A 22,670-nucleotide genomic window follows, 5' to 3' on the forward strand; every position below is an offset into this window, starting at 1 on the left:
TCTCATTGTCTGAGTCCTCCCCTCTTTCTTGACTTTTTGGTGGGAAACTTTCTTACACTGGTTTTTCCAATGCTTTTCCATGTCATCTCACAGTCATTTGTAACACTAGAATATCCAGCAGGCTCAGGTCTTCCTAAGACATCATTTGTTAAGGGGTGTGGCTTTCCTGGACTATCTAGGAGCAATGAATACACTGTCACAATGGAGTTCCTTGTTACAGAAACTGAACTGCTCTAACATTAATCAAAAGGCACTTTATTATTGAATAAGGTATGTCCACAAAAGGATCAACAATGATGATTATCCACATGATAAAATGTGAGTTTAAGGAGAGTTTGTGAGTTTGAAAATTGCCCAGATATACTACACACACACACACGCACACACACATACAATTCACAGGATGAAATAGACCTTGATTTACAATTCCTTTTCTGTAAAAAATTGGTAAATGCAAAACAAACAAAACAAAACTTCTTAGCCTTATCTGTCCAATAAATATCTCTTCTCTCCTGCTAGCCCCATATCTCCTAAAATGAAGGTCTATATTTTTCAGTCTTCTCAGAGTGTTTCTTGAAAAATGGAACTGAAATCTCACCTTCCTGATTATTATCCTTATATTTCCCGAGCTGTTTGTCAAGGGGCCACTGCTCTGTGCCTTTCCCAGAGGGTGCTTCAGCCTCTGAAAAGCTATGTCCTCCACATCTGCGCTGCCCTGTGGATAAAAGAGAGGGTACACACTGCAATGTGATGACACAAAGAAATTCTGGAGAAAGGCACACAGAGAAGGGCTTCTGTGTTCTACAGAAGTTGTTAAATTCTATAATGGGTCTTTGTGCCCTCACTGATATCCCAACAGGAGCCATCAAGACGTTCCCTGTCCAAACACTGCCAGGTCCACATGACGGAGGACACAGCACCATGGCCATAGCCTCTCTGGGTCACTAGTTCCCTCCTTTCCCTGCAGCTCTCAAATGTGTTTGAGCCCTACTTCCCTTAAGATCCCCAGCCCTTTCTGGCTCTCTCTGCCGGATCACCAAACCCCCTTTCCTCAGTGGTTCTGTTCAACTAATCCTGAATCCACTGAGCCCCTGTCTTGAACTTGACCCTCACATGGTTGCAGAAGGACCTGGCTGTCTCTTGAGAAGCTCATAAACTGTTTGGTGCACAAAAAATGTAACCAAATGCCAGTGTGAGGATATGTTTGACATTGCGCCGTGAACCTCAGAGCTGTTACCTAGCAATTCAGCCTGGTACTGATGCCCACAGTTGGGTTTGAATATGTCTCATTCTCATTTTTCACTTTGTATTATCACTAATTCCATGTCTTATTGCCAGGAATTTAGGCATGTATCTATGTATTTAAGCTTCCTCCTTTGTTAAATGTGAGATAGTTTATAGGTCCCCTATTGATACTAGTCTATCAGGAATTTCTTCCTGATCGCATGTATTTAATCAGGAGACACCATGTCAATTGATTTAGTTTTTGCTTTCCAATGTAAAATGACACCCAATCAATACATTTAAGATCATGATAACTTGAAATTTCACCTTCCTGTAGTCAGCTTTTTCTTAAGCAATGTAACTACAGTTTCTCTGCTAACAATGTCAAGACTTTGTTGAGATCTGTGTGGAGATGAGCGAGTTCAACTTTGTCTCACATAGAATAAAGTACCACCATGACCTTTCTCATCTGTGGGGAGTAGCTGGAGCCCAGGGTCAGATAAGTGTGGATGTCTGTAATGTAGCACCTGGTGGGCACATCAACGTGGGAGGAGCAGGGGGAGAAGGCTCGCTGCCCCTCTCAGCCATATGAATCTTCAGGGTGGTGGAGATGATGAAGCCATAGGACACCATGGTGAGCAGGATATTCAATACAGCATAGAGGATGTCAGCCATTATTGTCACAATATCATTAAAATATGCAGAGGATCCAGAGAGCAGCAACACAGGGGGATTGTCACAACACAGTGATCTATCTCTTTGGGCCCTCAGAAGGTCACCTATAACACCAGAGTGGTTTTGAGTCCTGCACCCAGTATGCTGATGCCCCACAGAGCTCCAGCCAGAGCTGCACACACCTGGGGGCCCATCATGGAGCCATAATGCAGGGGCTGGCAGATGGCCACGTAGTGATCACAGGCAATGGCAATGAAGAGAAGCACCTCCGCTGCAACAGACCACGTCAGGAAGTACATATGGATAATGCAGCCCCCATAGGAGATGGTTCTTTTCTCTGCCACCAGAATCTCAAACATCTTAGGCAAAACAGTGCATGCACAGAAAACATCAAAAATAGCCAAGCTGACCAGGAAAAAGAACACGGGGGTGTGGAACCCAGGGCTGAAGCTGATGGCCACCACGATGAGGGAGTTGCCACAAAGGGCCGTGGTGTGAAGGCGAGGAAGAGGATGAAGAAGAGAACCTGGGGCTGTGGTGTTTCTGAGAAACCCTGCAGGATGAATTCTGTCACCAGTGTTTGGTTACTCATGGCCTTTGACTAGTCTGGTCAGACTTTATTGATCTATGGTCAAGCTACAAAAAAAATGTTTTAAGTAGTGGTCAATATAGGCAGGTCGTGATACATTCATGTGACTGGTTCTCCCCAAATTTAAACCCATTGCATGTAACAATCACCCACTAACAATGGCTTCCAGGAAAATGTACTGTGGGGTAAGAGTGGGCAGAAGCATTTAGCCCTCTCTCAATGCCTCTGCCTTCCTTTTAGGCTTCTCCCATTCTATCCATTCTCATTTCAGTTTTCCATTATCCTTCCCATCCATTCTTCCTCTCTCCTGTCTTATATTCTTCTCTCACTCTCTCGTCTTCCATTTTTCCTTCATCTTATCCTTCCTTCCAGGAAAAACCTCATCATTCAATGACCACATTCTGATGTACACTTGTGTCCCATCCACCTCTCTCCATACTGCAACATTGATCTTCCCAAAGTGCCAACCTCAGTGAGTAGTGTTCCCGCTCAGACCAGCCATGTCATGCCCTGCTTGGGGATGGAAGTTCATAAGCTCCAGTGAAGCTCTACAGTGTGGTCTTGCTTGCCTGCCAGTGTCCAGTCTGCCCTGTCCTCTCCCCAAGGTACCCTCCTGTTCCCTCTGCCTGGAGCACAGATTCTTTCCTTTATCCCTCCATATGCCATGATCAGCAGCCCCAGACTTGAGCTTGTTCCTCAGTGAGCAGCAGGATCCCTGAGTCCCACTCAGATGTGGAGCCTGGAGCTTGGGGCTTAGGGAGGGTGATCTACTTAGGGGGAACTGAGTTGATACAACTCAGTATCCTGGGGATGGGAGAGTCCAGTGTGCAGGGTTCAAATGGAGCCTGTGGGCTCAGGCTGAGGGGCCCTTCAGGAATCAGAACCAGGCAGGCACAGTGGTACTCCAGATGCACACCCAAGGTCAGAGACCTCCGATTCCTGGGAGCAGGAGGAGCAAATGCAGGGCCAAGCTGAGGGTCAGGGGCCTCACACGGGAAGGCAGCAGGGTTTCCTAGAGCTTGACTTTCTGCTCCACTCCCTATACCAAAGTCCTGAGAAGGACATATCCTACCCAGGCAGGTCATACACCAGGAGCCTGATGGAGTCACCAGCCACCAAGCCAGATGTGTTAGAACAACTCTCTCCCATCATGCCCCTTTGCCATGGTTCCCTGTGGCCATCAGAATGAACATGCAACTCCTTGACCCCTATATATGGTTCTGTGCTCCCCTTTCCATATCCTCTCCTTCCTGTTCATGAATAGAGATGATCTTTCCTCACTCCTCATCCCAGCTGACTCCGTGCCAGCATTTCAGAATTGAGCACCAATGCCAATGCATTTCAGCATCATATCAGCACATTTGTTATGCAGGAACATAATCAGAGAAAATGAGGACTGAGCACCAAACTGGCTTGGCGCAAACCTCAGCCTCTTGCAAAAGGGTTTTCAGAAATATGCATGAGTACACAGCAGACAGATGGAGGTCCATGGAGTCTTTCCAAGGTGGTCCAGCATTGGACTTACACCAACCATGGGCACGTTGGACCTTCTAGACAACCACTTTGCCATTTTCCATGGAGGAGTCATTGTGTATGGACTTGTCAATAAAGCCTACAGAAAGGCATCTTTTTAAGGGTTTCCTACCTAGGGTGCAAGTCTCATGAGTCATATTGTCAACACTGCTTTAATTATTTTTCCTTTGCAATTTTATTGAGATAAAGTCACATACAATTCAGTCATCCAAAGGGTACTATCTGCTTTTCACAGTACCATCATATAGTTGTGCATTCATCATCACAATTTTTGAAAATGTTCATTCCTCCAAAAAAAGTAAAAAAGAAATAAAAATAAGAATAAAAATAAAAGTAAAAAAAACACCCGAAACAACCCATCATACCATCCCCCCCCATTATTCATTTACTTTTTTTGTCCCCATTTTTCTACTCATCTGTCCATACACTGGATAAAGAGAGTTGTGAGCCACAAGGTTTTCACAATCGCATGGTCACACAATATAAGCTATGCAGTTATACAGTTGTCTTCAAGAATCAAGGCTACTGAGTTGCAGTTGAACAGTTTCAAGTATTTCCTTCTAGCTATTCTAATACACTAAAATCTAAAAGAATAACCTCCAGAATGACTTTTTGACTCCATTTCAATTCTCAGCCTGTGAAACTTCCCTTTATTCCATTTCTCTTCCACATTTTGGTCAAGAAATCTTTACCAATCCCATGATGCTAGGCCCAGACTCATCCCTAGGAGTCATATCCCATGTTGCCAGGGAGATTTACACCCCTGGGAGCCATGTCCCACATGGGGGGGGGTGGAGCATAGCAGTGAGTCCACCTGCCAAGTTGGCTTAGAGAGAGAGGCCACATCTAAGCAGCAAAAAGGGTTCTCTGGGGGTGGCACAATTATAGGTAAGCGTAGCCTCTTAGGCACAATTATAGGTAGGCTTAAGAAATACTATGAAATTTAAAACTCTGGATACAGGGCAGAAACCTGATCTTGGGAGGTCCAGGACAGATGTGGACAGACCAGGTGGCAGTGCTGAGACATCCAGCAGGGGCGCTCTGGCATCTGCGGGTGAGGGTCAGAGAAGGGAGAAGCAGCAGATGTGAGAGGTGCTCAGATTCATTCACTACCCATGAGAATATTTAGATACCGAGGCTCAGAAAGAGTTCAGGAATCCTCAGTGATCGTGACTCTGGCAGAGACGAGTGAGGGGACTGATGAGCATGCATATAGATTGTGGAACAGGATCCCAGGAAAACTGCCGAGTGCTATGATAGTTCCACATTCAGATCAATGAGTCTGGGTTTGTAGGTGACAAACAGTTTCTAGCTATAAATTTAGATATTGCTGGAAAATATGAATGATAAATGCAGATCTGGGCATGAATGCAATCACCAAGAGAAGAAAAGACAGTAAAGGCTAAAGCAGTGAGGAACACAAACATTGAGAGGCTAGAAGCAAAGGACAATTCCAATTAAAAAAAAGGATGAAAGAAGTAGAAGGAGGAGGAAGAAGAGAAGGGGAAGGAGGAGATTGAGAAAGAACTGAACCCATTAAATAATGAAACTTTTCTACAAATAAATAAACAAAACAAATCTTTTCAATGATGTCAAAGCTTCTTGGTTAAAGAGTGATGCTGCCCTTTTCTGAAGGGAAAAAATTGAACTAAAATAAACCTCTTTTCTGCTGGTCACTGAAGTGGAAGGCTCTGACACCATCTCTGATCCCCTTCACAGCACCAAGGCCACGACACTCACAGGAAAAGTGAGGAGCAGTGAATCTTTTCTCCTTCTCATTTGAAGTATAATTTTCTGGACACAGAATTCTAGTCTGCTTGTTTTTTTCTTTCAGTACTTTTAATATTTCACTGTAACCACTTCTTACTTGTTTGGTTTTGGAAGAGAATTGTTATCCTTGTTCTTCTGTAAGGAAGGCGTATTCTTTGTTTTTGTTTTTGTTTTTTGCCTCTGTCTCATTTCAAATTTTTCTTTTTCTTTGATTTTTTGCAGGTTGGATATGATGATCCTCCATGTATATTTTTGGTATTTATCCTACTTGTTGCTGTCTGCATTTCCTGATCTGTGACTTGATAGCTGTCATTAATTTTGGAAAATTCTCAGCAATTATGACTTTATACATTTCCTCATTTCTTTCACTCACTCTCCACCTTCTGGTATTCCCATTTACCATATGGTCTTCCCTTTATAATTGTCCCACAGTTCTTGGGTCTTCTGTTGCAACTGTTTCATTCTTTTTCCTTTTGCAATTAATTCAGTTTTGGGAGTTTCTATTGAGGCATCTTTGAGCTAACCAATTTTTTGCTTGGCTGTGTCCAGTCTACTGATCTGCCCATAAAAGGCATTCTTCAATACTGTTGGGGATTTTTATTTGTAACATTTCATTTTATCATCTTTTTGAGTGTTAATCTCTCTGCTTACATTACCAGTCTGTTCTTGCATGCTATCCACTTTCCCATTTTTCTTAGCATATTAATCATAGTTATTTAAAATTCCCAACCTTATGATTCAGTTATCTCTTCCATATCTGACTCTGATTTTGACAGTTGTTCTGCCTCTTTACTGTATTTTTCATGTAGTATGCTGTATAATTTTTTGTTGAATGCTAGATATGATGTACTAGGTAAAAGGACTGAGGTACATTGACCTTCCATGTTAAGTTTAATATTTCCTTGGCTAGGCATAAGTGGCAAGAGTTAACCACTAAAATGTACCCTTGTGTCTTTATTTCTGCATCCCCTGCTGTCTTCTTGTTCCCTAGAGTCCTCATAAACAAGGTTGAAGACTTTTAGTTCCTTCTGCCATAATGCCTGCACATAGTGGGGGGGAGAGGGGAAGAGTTCTATAACCCTATAGCTTGCTCACAATCTTTACAAGGCCTTTGCCCCTGAGCAAAATATTTACAAATGATTCTCAGCTACCCACCCCCTTGGGTCAGATGGGGTCAAGGGGTGGCTGGAATTGGGTATTCTACATATACCCTATCAAAGGCTGGGGGTGGTGCTGAGGTGAGTGTTTCACCTCCTCCCCAACAGTCAGGGTCTGGTAAATGGGTAACTCTGAGCCACTGCCCTGGTAAGCAGGACCAACCACTCTGGGCAGATTTTGAAGTGGTTCCTTTGACCCTGCCACTACTGGCCCCATGAGGAGAACTTCTTCCCCTCTTCACAGTGAGACCCTGTCAAGCTCTTGGAGGTAAAACTCTGGAACTCATGTGACCTCCCCTTGATCTGATCCCCTAAAATCTTTATCTCAATTTAGTCTAAACAGTGCCCCCCACAGCTCATCAGTTACAGTCAAGCATTCCTACCAGTGCCAACTTCAGCCAAGAGCCAGTCCCTGGCCCTCTCCTCACTTCTCTCATGCTTGTGGGGAGATGGTTTGACCTGTGGCCTCAATTCTCTGATGAATCTAAAAAGATCTGCTGTTTGTCAATGTGTCCAGCTTTTTCCTGGGTTTTAGGATGGGAGTAATGGCTTACAATCTCCACACATGCAGAAGGGATGCTGGAAACTGCAAGATGAACATTAAAGACCACTCATAACACACAAAATAGTTCAGAAAAGCTCCTAAGCAATTCAACTGTGTGATGTCCAATGTGTGTTCACATGCACTCACTGAGGATTTGCCCAGCACAGCAGGGACAGTGTCAGTGTCCTTTACCCAGGAAAAAGGCTTCTCTTAGCCATACCAACACCAGACAGGCTTCTCACTCTCCTGATATGACTCAGAAAACTATGGTTTAAGTAGAGAAGCCTTAGCTGTGTGATGTAACCCGAGAAAGACATGAACACCACTGGGAGATCTGCTCCATGGCCCAGCACTGAGACTGTCAGCACTGTGCTCAGAGAACACCACCATCTCCTTCTGTTCTGTCTCCTCAAGGCATGCTCCTGGCTCCTCTGGTGTTTTCCCTGCCCCAGCCCTGGAATCAATCACTCTTCAAGGAATATCAACTCCTTTCATTTGAGAATTTTCTTTACAAACCTAGATCTGAGTATGGATCTGTCTATTGATATTACCCTGTCCCTGCCTCAAGTCTCTGCAGTGGACCCAGCTGGCAAATGCACGTTTAAAATCCAGACACAAAACTCATCTGTTGTTATTACTACCCATGAATATTTTCTAGAAACAAGAGTCTATATTAATACCTCCATTGCTAATCCAACACAACAGGATTTATTCTGCCTTCCTCCCCCACTAGATCCATTTGTAATTTCTTCCTCCAACATATGAGAGACCCAGCTCTGGTTGCCTACTACAAATTTACAATTTGCTCAATCCTCATCTACAAAAGAAGGAGCTGCTGAAATGCTACACTGTACTCAGTGAGAAACAAATTTACCAACTGGAGTGCAGTGTTTGTTTGCAACTCTGTTTGCTGTTAGCCTTAAGAGCTGAGTCAAAATGTTGTTTTCCAAAAGTCATGTATGTTGGCTTCTTCCTTCCCATATCCTTCAGAGTGGCCATGTGATTTATTTATAATAAACTAGATTTATATGTCATGTTCTGCACTCCCTCTCTGCAACCCCAACAATAACTGTAGAAGATTTGTGACAAGGGCTTGAGAGTTCCTGTATCACCTGAAATCACCCCAGGGATGTGCCCTCACAGCCACTTGTTCACCTTGATCAGGAAGAACCAGAGAAGGTGGCCAGGTCTCAGAGGCAGATCTCATCACTGAGTTGGAACTGATGACATTCTGGGCACCTATAGGTGGTTCTTGGCTGGAATAGGGCTGATGCTTTAGGGGGCCGATGTCCAGGCACTGGCTGTCCTGCAGCATCTAGTACAAGAAGACCTGTGGCCTGACTGGCAGGTCAGACGCTGAGGTTCTCATGCTCTGAGTCAATGAACTAACTGGAGAAATGGGCCCCAAACTCTCCCAGGGCTGACACAGCCCTCATTCTCAGATGAGTGCACACACAGGGCAGCTGGTCAGCTGTCAACCTGCTTCATCAGGTCCAGCTTCAGGGAGCGACTGAAGGCCACATGAGCCTGCTTGCTCACTAGCATGGCCTCAGCATTTTGCTCCATAACTGTTTCCTTCACACAACAAGCTAGTCCAGGTTCCATAAAATCAAGGCAGCAATGCACCTCAGGCTGCTTAGCCAGTTTCAGGAGATGTACAGCCATGGCCAAATCAGCCTGTGCTTGTTTTAGTAGGGTTCACAAGCTAAAAATTTTGTACCTTTTTAAATGCTTGAAAAAATCAAACAATGATATTTCAATGTAGGTGAAAATTATATGTGACATGTTTCCATGTCCATAAAGAAATTGTTATTGGAGCATAGTCTTTCTTATTCTTTTTCATGTTGTCTTCAGCTGCCTCATCACTGTAGCATTGGGGTTGAGCAGTCCAAAGAGAGACTGCATGGCACACAAACCCCAAAATATTCATTCTCTGATCCTTATGGAAAATACATACCAGCTCCTGCTCGATTCCACTGCCCAAAGGAGACCCTGAGTACCACCTATGTGGCCATGCAAGGTCTAGGGTCTCACATTGCATTTCCTGCCTGACCTCCAGGGAGTCAGAAGCCCAATTTGCAGGGTCTATGATTATATGAGACCTGCCTGAGCCATCCCATCTCCTAGAAAGGGTTCATCTTCCAGCTGGTGGATCGTCAGGATTCCAGGTCAGTTGGTGCATGAAGCAGTGTCTGGTGGAGCAGGTGACCTCAGACCCACGAAACTGCTGACCTCTGGTGGACAACCTCAGCTCCTGGACACTGCCTGGTTGGGTCTTATCTTGACATCCCACTGCCTAGGTAAAGGGGTGTCATGACTTAATCATTTGCTGCCTTTTTTTACATTTTTTATTGTGAAATATAACAAATATACAGGAAGGTTATAACTTTCAAGGTAAAATTTAATGAGTAGCTATAGAGCAAATTTAAATGAATGTTATGTGTTACAGTTCCACCAGTTCTGTTATTTCCTTCTAGCAATTCTAATACATGAGCATCTAAAACAACATTTATATAAAGATTCAGTATTAGTAATCTTTTGTTGAATCCTGTCTTCTCTGCTTCTCCTTCCTCTACCTTTAATTACATTCTTGATTTTCAGGAATGTCTAGGTAGTAACCACCCTAACTTATTCATATTGAGAAAGTGTGTTGACATTTAAGGAAGGGGGTGCAACTGGTTGGTGTTCTTCAAGGGGCCATTGTCTCTGGATTTGGGGACTTATCTGGCATAGGAACACTCTGAAAGATTTAAGTTTCTGAAAAGTAAACTTAGCGAGTGAAACTTTCATAGAGTCCCAAAGGGACCTAGGTATTTTGGGACTACTGCTGGTTAGAGTTTGGCATACCATGGCCATTCGTATTATCTAGCTGGAGTTGCATAGAAGTAACCTCCAGGATAGTCTCTCAATTCTATTTGAAATCTCGTAGCCACTACCTTATTTTGTTACCTTTCTTTCCCCCGTTTCAGTCATGGAGGCATTTTCAATCCCTCAATACCCGGGCCTCCCTCATTCCTGGGAGTCTTGTCCTATGTCACCAAGGAGATTAAATGCCCTGGGATTCATGTCCCATGAAGAGGGGATAGGTTAATGAATGTTATTTGCATAGTTGGGCTTAGAGACAGAAAGGCCACATCTGAGCAACAAAAGAGGTTCCCTCGAGGTGCCTCTTAGTCATAATTATAGGTAGGCTTAGCCTCTCTTACACAGCCATAAGTTTCACAGGAGGAAGTCTCAAGATTGAGGGCTTGACTTATTAAATAGGGGTTTTCTAATTTCATATAGCATATATTCTGTCCAAGATAAACACTGTCTCACACTATTTTTACTTAGTTGTACAGTCATCATCACTCTCAATTTTAAACAATTATCATGACAAAAACACCCCAAAGCTTTTATCAGCCCCTAATTATTCATCCCTAGTATTAGTGCAGTACTAGTAAGATATTCCTATTAAATAAAGTGTATAATATGCAAAGGGTAGTTTCTCTCATATACCACCCCGTTGTTAACTCTTTATACCAGTGTCCTGCCTTAGAAGTATATCATGAAAACATTTATATTTGTAGTGCCAATCTGTGAGACACATGCCTTTAAACAACATCTTTTGATCATGTGCACCTTCATTGTGGGACTGATGCTTATTGTTTGGGTTTGCTAACGCTGCCATTATGCAAAATATCAGAAATGTGTTGGCTTTTATATAAGGGGTTTATTTGGTTATGAATTTGCAGTCTGAAGGCCATGAAAATGTCCAAATTAAGGCACCAACAATCGGGTACATTCACTGATGGATGGCTGATGGTGTCCAGAAAACCTCTGTTAGCTGGGAAAGCATGTGGCTGGTGTCTGCTGATCCTGGGTAGTATTTCAGCTCCTCTCTCAGCTCCTGTGCATTCTTGGTTCTTTATGCCAGGTGCCTGGGGTCCTGTCTTAGCATATTCACAGGCAAACTCTGGGCTTCATCCCTCATAGCTTCTCTGGAGCAAACTTTGGGCTAGCAAAAGTCTGCTTTCAGTGTATTTCTCTCAGCTGCTCTCCAAAATGTCACTCTCAGCTGCTCTGAGGTCCTTCCATTTATAAGCTCTTTTATAGGACTCCATTGATTAAATCAAGACCCACCCTGAGTTGGTGGGTCCATATCAACCTGTAAATAATCCAATCAAACTTTTCACTCACAGTTGATTGAGTCGCATCTCCATGGAAACACAAAGGATTCCAACCTAATCAATGATAATATGTCAGCCCCCACAAGATTGCATTAAAGAATATGACATTTTTGGGTCATAATGATACAAACCGGCACATTCCACCTTCAGAAACCCAAAATGACGTGACCTTTCCATATACAAAATACATTCATCCCATCACAATATCACAAAAACTTAAATCAGTTCAGTAACAATAGGGAAGTACAAGATCTAAAAAAAAATAAGTTACAGGTGTGGTCTGTTCTAAGGCAAAATTCCCCTTTAGCCATGGACCTGTGAAACTTAGAACAAGTTATCTGTTTCCAACATACAAAGGAGGGACAGTCATAGGATAAATATTCCTATTGCCAAAGGGAGAAACTGAAAGGAAAACAGGGTTTAAGGCACCAAAACAAGTCCTAAAACCTGCAGGGCAGACGCCATTAGATGTCAAAGTCTGAGAGTAATTGATTGAATGATGTTTCATCCTCAGGGCTTGAGAGAGTGGCAGTCCCACACTTTCCAAAGGCTTATGTAGTAGCCCTTTTCTCTCCAAACACTGGAGCGAATGTTCCAACATATCCACATTTGGGGAGACCACCTTCTTCTCAGCCCTACCCTCCTCAAACATCAGGGTGCCATGCAGACTCTGCCACTCTGGGGCAAAGGCTCTCCCCTCTCTGAACAGCAGGGTGGTGGCCAGGCTGTCCCCAATCTCTGGGGAATGTGCTTCACCCTCTCTGAGGCCTGAGGTGGCAGCACTCTTCCTGAGCAGCAACACAGAAGGCCTGCCCTCTGCCTCCAGGGCAAACTCACCTTTCCATGTGCATGGGTTGCCCTGCTCTGCTTGCCCAAGATTTCTTGTCTCCAGACCTCAACCTCCATGGTTCTGTCTTTGAAGAAGTTTTTCCTTCAATTTCTTCCTTCTCCATCCTCTCCAGTCCAGACCAGCAGTTGTTCTGTATATACATATCTCACAACAAAATTATTGGCTTGGCTTGCAGTTTGCAGAGTTCAAACCCATCAGACAATATGACTTTCCACAAATCCTTTCTGAATAACTCCATCTCCAATCCTGGATTTTACTGAAATAGCTGGCTGGTTGCAGGTTTCATTAAATCCTCACATGAGGCTGTAGCCTCTGGGGTCTCACTTCCTGGAAACCCAGTTTTCCAGACCATCAACTTCTGGTTTTTTGTACCCAAGAGTTTGTTTCTCAGCTTATCTCTATCTTGTTGCATTTTACTTTAAGTTGTAAGGAGAAACCAGGCTGCCTCCTCCACACATACTCTAGAGATCTCCTTAGCTAAGTATCCCAGCTCATCGCTTTCAAATTCTGCCTTCCATCTGACACCAGAACACAGTTTTGCCAAATTCTCTGCCACTTTAAAACTAGGATTGCCTTTGTTCCAGTTTGCAATGATACATTCAACATTTCTGTTCAAGCCCTCATCAGAAGTATCTTTAGAGTCCATATTTCTACCAACAGTCTTCTCAAAGCCATTCAGGCCCTTTCTATCAAGGTCTTCACAATTCTTTCAGAATTTTCCCCTTATCTATTTAAAAAGCAGTTCCAACATGTTTGGTATTTGCAAGCTCAGCAGACCCCACTCCTGGTACCAAAATCTGTTCCAGTTTGCTAATGCTGATATTATGCAAAATAGAAGAAATGAATTGGCTTTTAAACAGGGGATTTATTTGGTTACAAAGTTACAGTCTTAAGGTCATAAAAGTGTCCAAACTAAGGAGTAAACAATAGGACTAGTTCTCCCAGCTCCTCCATTTGTTGAAGAGACTGTCCTGTCCCAGTTCAGTGGACTTGGGGGCCCTATCAAAATTCAGTCAACCAAAAATCTAGGGGGTCTATTTCTGAACTCTTGATTCAAATCCATTTATAAATGTGTCTATCTTTTTGGCAGTACCATGCTGTTTTGACTACTGTGGCTTTATAGTAAGCTTTAAAGTTGGGAAGTGTAAGCCCTCCCACTTTGTTCTTTTTAGGACATTTTTGGCAATTCAAGGCCCCTTTCCCTACCAAATAAATTTGATAACTGGCTGTTCCAAGTCTGCAACATTAGTGTTGGAATTTTGATTGTAATTGTCTTGACTCTGTAGATCAGTTTGGTAGAATTGACATCTTAATGACATTTAGCCTTCCAATCCATGAACATGGAACATCTTTCCACCTATTTAGGTCCTCTTTGATATCTTTTAGTAAAGATTTGTAATTTTCTGTGTAGAGGTATTTTACATCCTTGGTTAAGTTTATTCCCAGGTACTTTATTTATTTATTTATTTATTTATTTATTTATTTATTTATTTATTTTTGCTATTGGTAATGGAATTTTTTTCCTTACTGTCTCTTCAGTGAGATTATTTCTACTGTACAGGAACATTACTGACTTTTGAGCATTAAACTTGATGAATTTGTTTATTACCTCAAGTACCTTTGCTGCCAGTTTCTCAAAATTTTCCAAATATACAATCATATCATAGGCAAAAAAAGACAGTTTTATTCCTTTCTAATTTGGATGCCTATTATTTCTTTCTCTTGCTGTATTGCTCTGGCTAGAACTTCTAGCACCATGTTGAATAATAGTGGTGTCAGTGGGCATCCTTGTTTCAACCCTGATCTTAGGGGGAAGGCTTTCAGTCTCTCACTGTTGGGTACTATGCTGACTATGGTCTTTTCTTATATGACCTTTTTGATATTGAGGAAGTTTCCTTTAATAACTACCTTTTGAAATGATTGTATCAAAAAGGGATGCTGAATTTTCTTGAACACTCTTTTAGCATCTATCAAGATGATCATTTGATTTTTCCCTTTGGATATGTTAAAGTATTGTATTACATTGATTTTCATATGCTGAACCACACTTGCATGCCTGGAATGAACCCCACTTGGTCATAATATATGATTCTTTTAATGTGTCTTTGGATTAGATTTGCAAGTATTTTGTTGAAAATTTTTATCTATATTCATTAGGTATATTGGCCTGTAGTTTTCCTTTCCTGTAGTATCTTTATCTGGTTTGGGTATTAGAGTGGTGTTAGCTTTATAAAATGATCTGTGTGTTCTGTTCCAGTTTGCTAATGCTCCTGTTATGCAAAATACAAGAAACGGTTTGGCTTTTATAAAGGGGGGATACTTTATTAAAAATTTACCTTCCTAAGGACATAAAAGTGTCCAACAAAGGCATCAACAAGAGGGTACCTTCACTGAAGAATGGCTGATGGCATCTAGAACACCTCTGTTAGCTGGGAAGGCATATCACAGATGTCTGCTGGTCCTTTGCTCCCAGGTTGCATTGCTTTAGATTCTGGTTCCAGTGGCTTTCTCTCTAAGCATCTGGGAGCCCTCCCTTAGATTCCCTGGGGCAAACTCAGGGCTTCATCTCTTAGCTTAGCATTTCCAAATGCCCTTCTGTCTGCATCTCCAAGCGTCTCTATGTGTCAGCAAGCATCTGAGTCAGCTGTTAACACTGTTAAACACTCCAGTGAATTAACCATGCCCCAACCTGAATGGGTAAGGTCCACACCTCCATGTAAATAATTCAATCAGAGTCTCCACCCTAACCAACAGACCAATCCGTCTGCCCCCACAAGATTGCATTAAAGAACATGGCTCTTCTGGGGGATATAATAGATTCAAACTAGAGCAGGTAGTGCTCCTTTTTCTTCTATTTTCTAAAAAAGTTTGAGCAGGAATGCTCTCAATTCTTTTTGGAAATTTTGGTCATATTCCCCTGTGAAACCATCTGGCCCTGGACTTTTATTTGTAGGAAGTTTTTTGATGACTGACTAATCTCTTTGTTTGTGATTGGTTTGTTGAGGTCTTCTACTTCTTCTCAGGACAGTCTAGGCTGTTCATGTGTTTCAGGAAATTATCCATTTTCTCTAAATTGTCTAGATTGTTGGTGTACAGTTGTTCACAGTATCCTCTTATGATTTTTAATTTCTTCAGAGTCCAGAGTAGTGTCTCCCCTCTCATTTCTGATTTTGTTCATATGTGTCTTCTCTCTTTTTGACTTTGTCAGTCTAGCTAAGTGTTTGTCAATGTTGATCTTCTCAAAGAATAAATTTTGGGTTCTATTTATACTGTCTATTGGGTTTTTTTTTTTTGTTCTCCATATCATTTATTTCAGCTTTAATCTTCATTATTTTTTCTCTTCCCTTGTATTAGGGTTTGTTTGCTGATCATTCTCTAGCTTCTTCAGTTGTTCAGTTAGGTCTTTCATTTTAGCTCTTTCTTCCTTTTTAATGTATGCATTTAGAACTATAAATTTCCCCCTCAGCACCACCTTTATTCATCCATAGGTTTTGATATATTGTGTTCTCATTTTCATTTCTCTCTAGATATTTACTGATTTCTCTTGCAGTATCTTCTTTGACCCACCAATTGTTTAGCAGTGTACTGTATAACCTCAACATATTTGTATATGTTTTGGTTCTTTGGTTGTTATTGACTTCTAGTTGCATTACATTATGGTCATAAAATGTGCTTTGAATAATTTCAATATTTTTAAATTTATTGAAGCTTGTTTTGTGCCCCAGCATATGATCTAATCTGGAGAACATTTCATGAGCACTATAGAAGAATATATATATCCTGGTAATTTGGGTAACACTATATATATATATGTCTATTAAGTCAAGTTCATTTATCACATTCTTTAGGTTCTCAATTTCTGTATTGTTCCTCTGTCTGGTTGTTCTATCTATAGGAGAGTGGTGTATTGAAGTCTCCCACTATTATTGCAGAAACATCTATTGCTTCCTTCAGCTTTGCCAATGTTTTTCTCATATACTTTGTAGCAGCTTGATTGAGTGTATAAACACTTATGATTTTTATTTGTTCATGGTGAATTGTCCCTTGCATTTGTATATAATGTCCTTCTTTGACGCTCATGACATATTTGCATTTAAAGTTTATTTTGCCTGATGTTAGTATTGCTATGCCTGCCTTCTTTTGACAGCAGCTTGCATGGAATGTTTTTTTCTGTCCTTTCACTTTCATTCTCTTTGTTTGGCTGGGTCTAAGATGAGTCCCTTGATGGCAACATATTGATAGATCATATGTTTTAATATATTCTGCCAGTCTGTAGAGTTTAATAGGGGAGTTTAATCCATTCACATTCAAAGTTATTAATGTGAAGGTAGTTCTTGAACTAACCATCTTACCCTTTAGTTTTATTTGTCAGATTTGTTTTTCAGTATCTCTCTGTCTCTCACTCTCACTCTCTCTCTCTTTCTCTCCCTCTCTTTTAAGTTACCCTTACTAATATTCCTCAGCTCCATGCCCTTCTCCAGAACTCTCTTTCCTTTCTTTGTTTCTCAGCTGGTAGAACTCTAGTTTTATTCATGGAGAAGTTTGCTCTGCATCTCCTAAACTGCCACCTCCCTAGAAGCCCAATCTTCTGCTTCTTGATGTCAGGATGGGGTTGGCCTCTCCCTGCTCTGGACGCAACAGGGGCTTGGCCCATCACTCTGAGCCCCCAGCATCCTCACATGTCCTGCTGATAACTCTCACCTGCACCTACATCCCAGGACTAGTGTTGGCTCCTTCAGCCATGTCACTGAATGCAAGAGAGCAGCGGTGCTGCAGGCTCACATTCCCACCAGGGCCCACAGCAGTGTCTGACTGTGGTAGAAGCATGAATGCCCAGTCCCTTGTCTTGAGGTGGGCAAACTGTGGTCACTTTGTGCCTCAGGGAACCCTGTAGGGTCCGGCTGAGGATGAGACCCAATCTGGAGTAACATTCTTACTTGGCTTCTTCCCTTCCCCCCTTGGCTTTCCTGGCGCATCTCCATAATAAATCACTGACATGGAGCACTCATCTCATGGTCTGCATCTAGGAAACCTCTCTGAGGTCAGCCTGCCACTGGCCATGCTGGCTGCATGAAAAGTGTCTTGGCAGAGAAACCCCTTATGTTTCAGGTGAACGCATGGCCAGTGGGGAGCTCATGTTCCCCAAAATGGGCACTTCTGGAGTGTGGGGGCCTCCTGTGCCACCTTTACTCACTGCACTTTCACATGAGTCCTGTTTGATCTGCACAGTTCACCTCTCTTGGAATTCCCATTAGAGGAAAGAATGTGCTTTTTCATCGCTTCTATCAGAGAAAGGCCCCTGATTTCCCATGCCATCATCTTTTCCTCCTGTCCACTGCAGACTCTTGGGCACAGGTCTCCTTCTGGAGAGCAGTTGGTGGAATGCTTGCTTTGCAGTGCAGGTTTTGGACACCTTTGCTACTTGGCTTATTTGACTTCCTAGTCATCAGTGGAAGCTGGCTTCTGTGGTCATAAAACATAATGCACATGAATGGTCCAATCCTAAGGCTCCTACAAAGGTCACATTTATAGGAGGTAGCCTTACACTTTTCAAAGGGTTCAAATCACACAATCCATGTTCAATGATAATAAATGAATTAAATTAGAAATCAGTAAAATGGAGATGACTGGAAAATACCCAAATATTTGGCAACTAAATAACACACTTCTAAATAGCACATGGTTCAAATAAGAAATCACAAAGGAAATTAGAAAGCATTCTGAACTTAATAAAAATGATAGCACAGAATGTCAGATTTTGCACGATGCCACTAAAGCAGTACTTAAGCCGAAGTTTACAGCAGTACACCTCTAGCCTAGAAAAGAAGAAAGTACAGGACAGATCCTATAGAATTTCCAACTTCACCCATGTGCAATAGGAAGCTACTCAATGACTTTAAGAGGGGAAATAGCATAGATTTCAATTTGTAAAGCACTTCTCTGTATAACACCAATTGTTTGTGACGATGTGGAGAACCAATATTCTCAACCCATTGCTAGCAAGACTGTGAAATGGTACAACCATTTTGGGAAAAACATTGACACTTTTTACAAAATCAAGCAGACACATTCACTAAGACCAGGCAATCGCACTTCTAGTCATTTAAACAAGAAAAACAAAAACAGGTCTGCAGAAAGACATGTACTCAAAAGTGCATGGCATTTTTATTCATAATCTCCAAAACTCAGAAAAAATGTCCATCAACTTGTGAATGCATAAATAAAATGTGGTATGTTCATACAATTTAATACTAATGGAGAAAAAGGAACAAAGTAATGGTACAGGTAACTACATGAATGAATCTCAAAAAAAAAAAATAGTAAGCTAACTGAAAGAGGCCTTGTGCACTCTGTAATTCCATTTATATGACATTCTATGACAAGAAAAACTGAGCCACAGTGGAAAAAAACAAAACAGTGATGACTTCAGCAAGGAGTGGGGTGGGGATCAACTGGACAAGGGCAGAGGGAACCTTCTGGGGTGGGAAAAATATTCTATATCTTTACAGTGGGTTGAGTTATACAACTGTGAGTGTTGTCAAAATTCAGAAAATGTACACACTGGTTTATATATTTCATTGAAAATTTTACATCAAAGGGCAAAGGACCTAAACAAACATTGAATCCAAATCATAATCAAGAAGATATATTTAAGGAAAGGGTACTAATGTTTGAAACTTGCTTTGAAATTCATAAAAAACAAGTTGAATTGATGGACAGATGGATTAGTAACAATACAATGGTGGGAACAACTACTGGTAGAATTTAGACAATGGACAAATATGTCTTCACTGTAAAATTCTTTCAACTTTGCTAAATGCCTGAAACCTTACATCAGGAAATGTTATGAAATTTATACTCTGAATACAGGGCAGAAAACTGATACTGGGAGGTCAGGATAGATGTGGACAGACCAGGTGGCAGTGCTGAGACATCCAGCAGGAATGCTCTGGTATCTGCAGGTGAGTGTCAGAGAAGGGAGAAGCAGCAGACGTGAGAGGTGCTCAGATTCAATCACTACCCGTGAGGAGGCTTTGCAGACAGGGGCTGGGAAAGAGGCTGAGAATCCTTCAGTAATCATGACTCTGACAGTTAGATGGGAATTGGGGACTGAGAAGCATACATGTAGACTGTCGAATAAGATCCCTGGAAAACTGCCAAGTGCTATGTTAGCTCTGTAGTTAGATCAAAGAATCTGAGTTTGTAGGTGAGGAATGGACTGCAGCTATTAATGTGGGTATCTCTGGCAAATATTAAAGATAAATGCAGATGTGGACAAGATGCAATTACCAGAAGAGAGTCTAGGCTGAAGCAATGAAGAATACAAATATTTAAAGGCAAGACAAAGGGCATGAAGCTGATAATAATAATAATTAATATCAATACTAATAAAATGACACTGAAAAGGAACTGAGTCCTTAAAAGAAATGTTGGAGAAGATTTTGCCAAGAAAATCTCTTTCCTGTGATGATGACAAAGCATCTTTGTTAAAGATTCATGGTGCCTGTTTTTTGAAAGCTAAATTATATGAAAATAGATCTCTTTTCTGCAGGTCAGTAAAATGGAAAGCTGCCTAATGCCATCTGCCCTCCTCTCCATGGTGCCACAGATGTGGTGAGGAGCAGGGAATCTTGTGTCTTCCCCAAATTCATGCTAGGAGGAGGTGGGTTGGATAACCAGAGTCCAGGTGAGGTTCTCCAAATCAGGATACTGAGAGATCCCATGGAAAATGCACCACGCAATGAGCCTAAGGACCTCACTCCAGAACCCGAGATCCCACTCTGAAAGAGAGGGTGGCCCATGGTGACCAAATGTGAAGGACACAACCTTGTCCCTGGTGCTCATGAATCGGTGAAAATGTCAGGAGGTCCTGGAGTTAGGACATGGAGGATGTGCCTTCCTGTGTCTCCTGCTGTTCCCCCTGGACACTGGCTCTCCCATGTTTCTCCCTCACATCCTGCTCCCCTGAAGCCTGAGAGTATCCACAGTTAGATCCTTGGAAAGTTTAAAGTTCCCCATAAAGATGTCCAGTTCCCATTGGCAGAGGACATTGCTTATAAATCTATCACGTGAAGTACCTTCCACCATTTAGATACCCAAAGTCAAGTTTTGAAATTATATGAATTTCAAGATTACACTTGGCCATTTCCTTTCATTTACTCAATGTGGGAAGCACCCTCCTGAGGGCCTCTTTTACATCCTTGTTGCGCAGAGTGTAGATGAGTGGGTTCAGGGTGGGGCTGACTGCTGTGTACATTATGGCGACAACTTTGCCATTTTCCATGGAGGACTCAGACCCTGAGAGTAAGTAGGTGTAGATGACAGTGGAGTAGTACAGGCAGACCACCAGGAGATGGGAGGAGCAGGTGGAGAAGGCCCTGCGCTTGCCCTCAGCTGAGCGGATGCGCAGGATGCTGGCGATGATTGCGGTCGCAGTTGACTCGTCTGGGGGGGGGAGGTGGCGGCCGGTTGCCAAATCCTAGGCTCTCAGGATTGCTTGGAGGGTACCGGCGGCGGGGGCTCTTTCCCAGAGGCGAGGGCGAGGCGGGGGACTGGGCCCGGTCCCCGGCGTAGGCATGCAAAGTATGGAGGGCGGCGAGAAAGGAACAGGCGGGACACGGTTCTTTTAGGGTGAAGAAGCCAAGAGAGTTTATTAGGGGAGAGTACAAGCTTATATCGGGCGTTTAGAGGGCGGGGTAGCTGTAGAGGTTAAAGGCTTGGATTGGTTCTGAGAGGGCGCGGAGGTTGATTGAAAAGGGGCGAGAGTTGCTCCGGTAACGGTGTCTGGCAACAATGTATGCGCACTGGTGGTGATGGGAGTTGCACTGGCAACGGGGAGTGTCCGGGCAAGATAAGGGGGTGGGGAAAAGGCGGTTCCCTCTGGCAAGCCTCCCCTAACAGTGGTATTTTGGGTGAGGAAATGGGGCCTGCCTCCGGCCTCACTTTCCCAGGCCCGGGGGGCTGTGGAGGGCGCTGTCACCCGTGCCCACCACCCTCCCCAGGGGCTGATCAGGTCCCCCAGCCCAGGCCCGCCAAGTTGAAGCACGTAATCAGTGTCCCGCAGATGATGAAGGCGTAGGACAGCATGGTGAGCAGGAAGTCGACCACACCAATGTAAACAGATGCAATGGTGATCATAATGTTGTTCAGATTTGTTGGACCACAGGCAAGAGGAAGCAGGGTGGGTATTTCACACAGGAAGTGACGGATATGCTTGTGGCTGCAAAACATTAGCTGTGCCATCAGGCCAGTGTGCACAGAGGAGTCAACCCCGCTGACTGCCCACACGCTGCCTGCCAGCAGGGCACAGAGGGGCCTGCTCATCAGTGTGTGATAGTGCAGGGGCTGACAGATGGCCACGTAGCGGTCATACGCCATGACAGTGAGCAGCAGCAGCTCAGCCCCCAGGATCCATGTCAGGAAGAAAAGCTGGGTCATGCAGCCTCCATAGGAGATGGTGCTGCCCTGATCCATCAGGATCTCCAGCAACTTGGGAAGAATAGTGGATGTGCAGACAATGTCTAAGATGGCCAGGTTGGTGAGAAAGAAGTACATTGGGGTGTGGAGCCCCGCGTTCAGGCAGATGGCCATGAGGATGAGGCCGTTCCCTATAAGAGCAGTCAGGTAAAGGAGGAGGAAGAGAGCACTGAAGACACCCTGCAGCTGGGGGTTATCTGAGAGTCCCTGCAGGACAAACTCCACCACGGCCGTGTGGTTGGTTGCTGCCATTGGGTGTGGAGGTTCTCCAGGGTTCCTGGGAAGCAGCCAACACCTGGCAGAGGGAGACACAAGAACCAGGTGGGTGATGTGTCCTCTCTGCACTCAGGTCCTGCTAAGACTCTCAGGGATGAGTGTGGTGGGGCCTCTGCCCTGGAAGCACTCGACAAAGATGTTAAGATGGGTCCCTGCGCTAAGGGAGATGATCCAGTGGTTTACCCTCCCCTCTGGACCCCACAACCACCAGAACCTTCCAAGCTCTCAGAACCACCCTGCCAGGAGAGCTTCTTCTGGGTGATGGCTGGGGCAGCAGCGCTCAGTAGTTTTCACAGAAACTGCAGCCTGTTTTCACTTTGTGAGCATTTTCTACATTATCCTGATACTTGGAAGAGACTTAGCTATGTTTCATGGAGTGCAGAGAACTGGGCACCCTTTTGAGTGT

General features: G+C 43.2%; 1 protein-coding gene across 1 annotated transcript; it reads right to left on the reverse strand.

The window, feature by feature from the left end:
* Nucleotides 1-1,991: 1,991 nt before the first annotated feature.
* Nucleotides 1,992-22,240, reverse strand: LOC119530952 (olfactory receptor 13G1-like). Its single transcript, XM_037831607.1, has 4 exons — nucleotides 21,581-22,240; nucleotides 20,688-20,936; nucleotides 2,082-2,258; nucleotides 1,992-2,003 (listed from the first exon to the last, which is right to left on the reverse strand). The coding sequence occupies exons 1-4, from the start codon at nucleotides 22,238-22,240 to the stop codon at nucleotides 1,992-1,994; spliced, it is 1,098 nt and encodes a 365-aa protein (XP_037687535.1).
* Nucleotides 22,241-22,670: the final 430 nt, after the last annotated feature.

Source organism: Choloepus didactylus, chromosome 4, assembly GCF_015220235.1.
Source record: "Choloepus didactylus isolate mChoDid1 chromosome 4, mChoDid1.pri, whole genome shotgun sequence".
Taxonomy (NCBI): domain Eukaryota; kingdom Metazoa; phylum Chordata; class Mammalia; order Pilosa; family Megalonychidae; genus Choloepus; species Choloepus didactylus.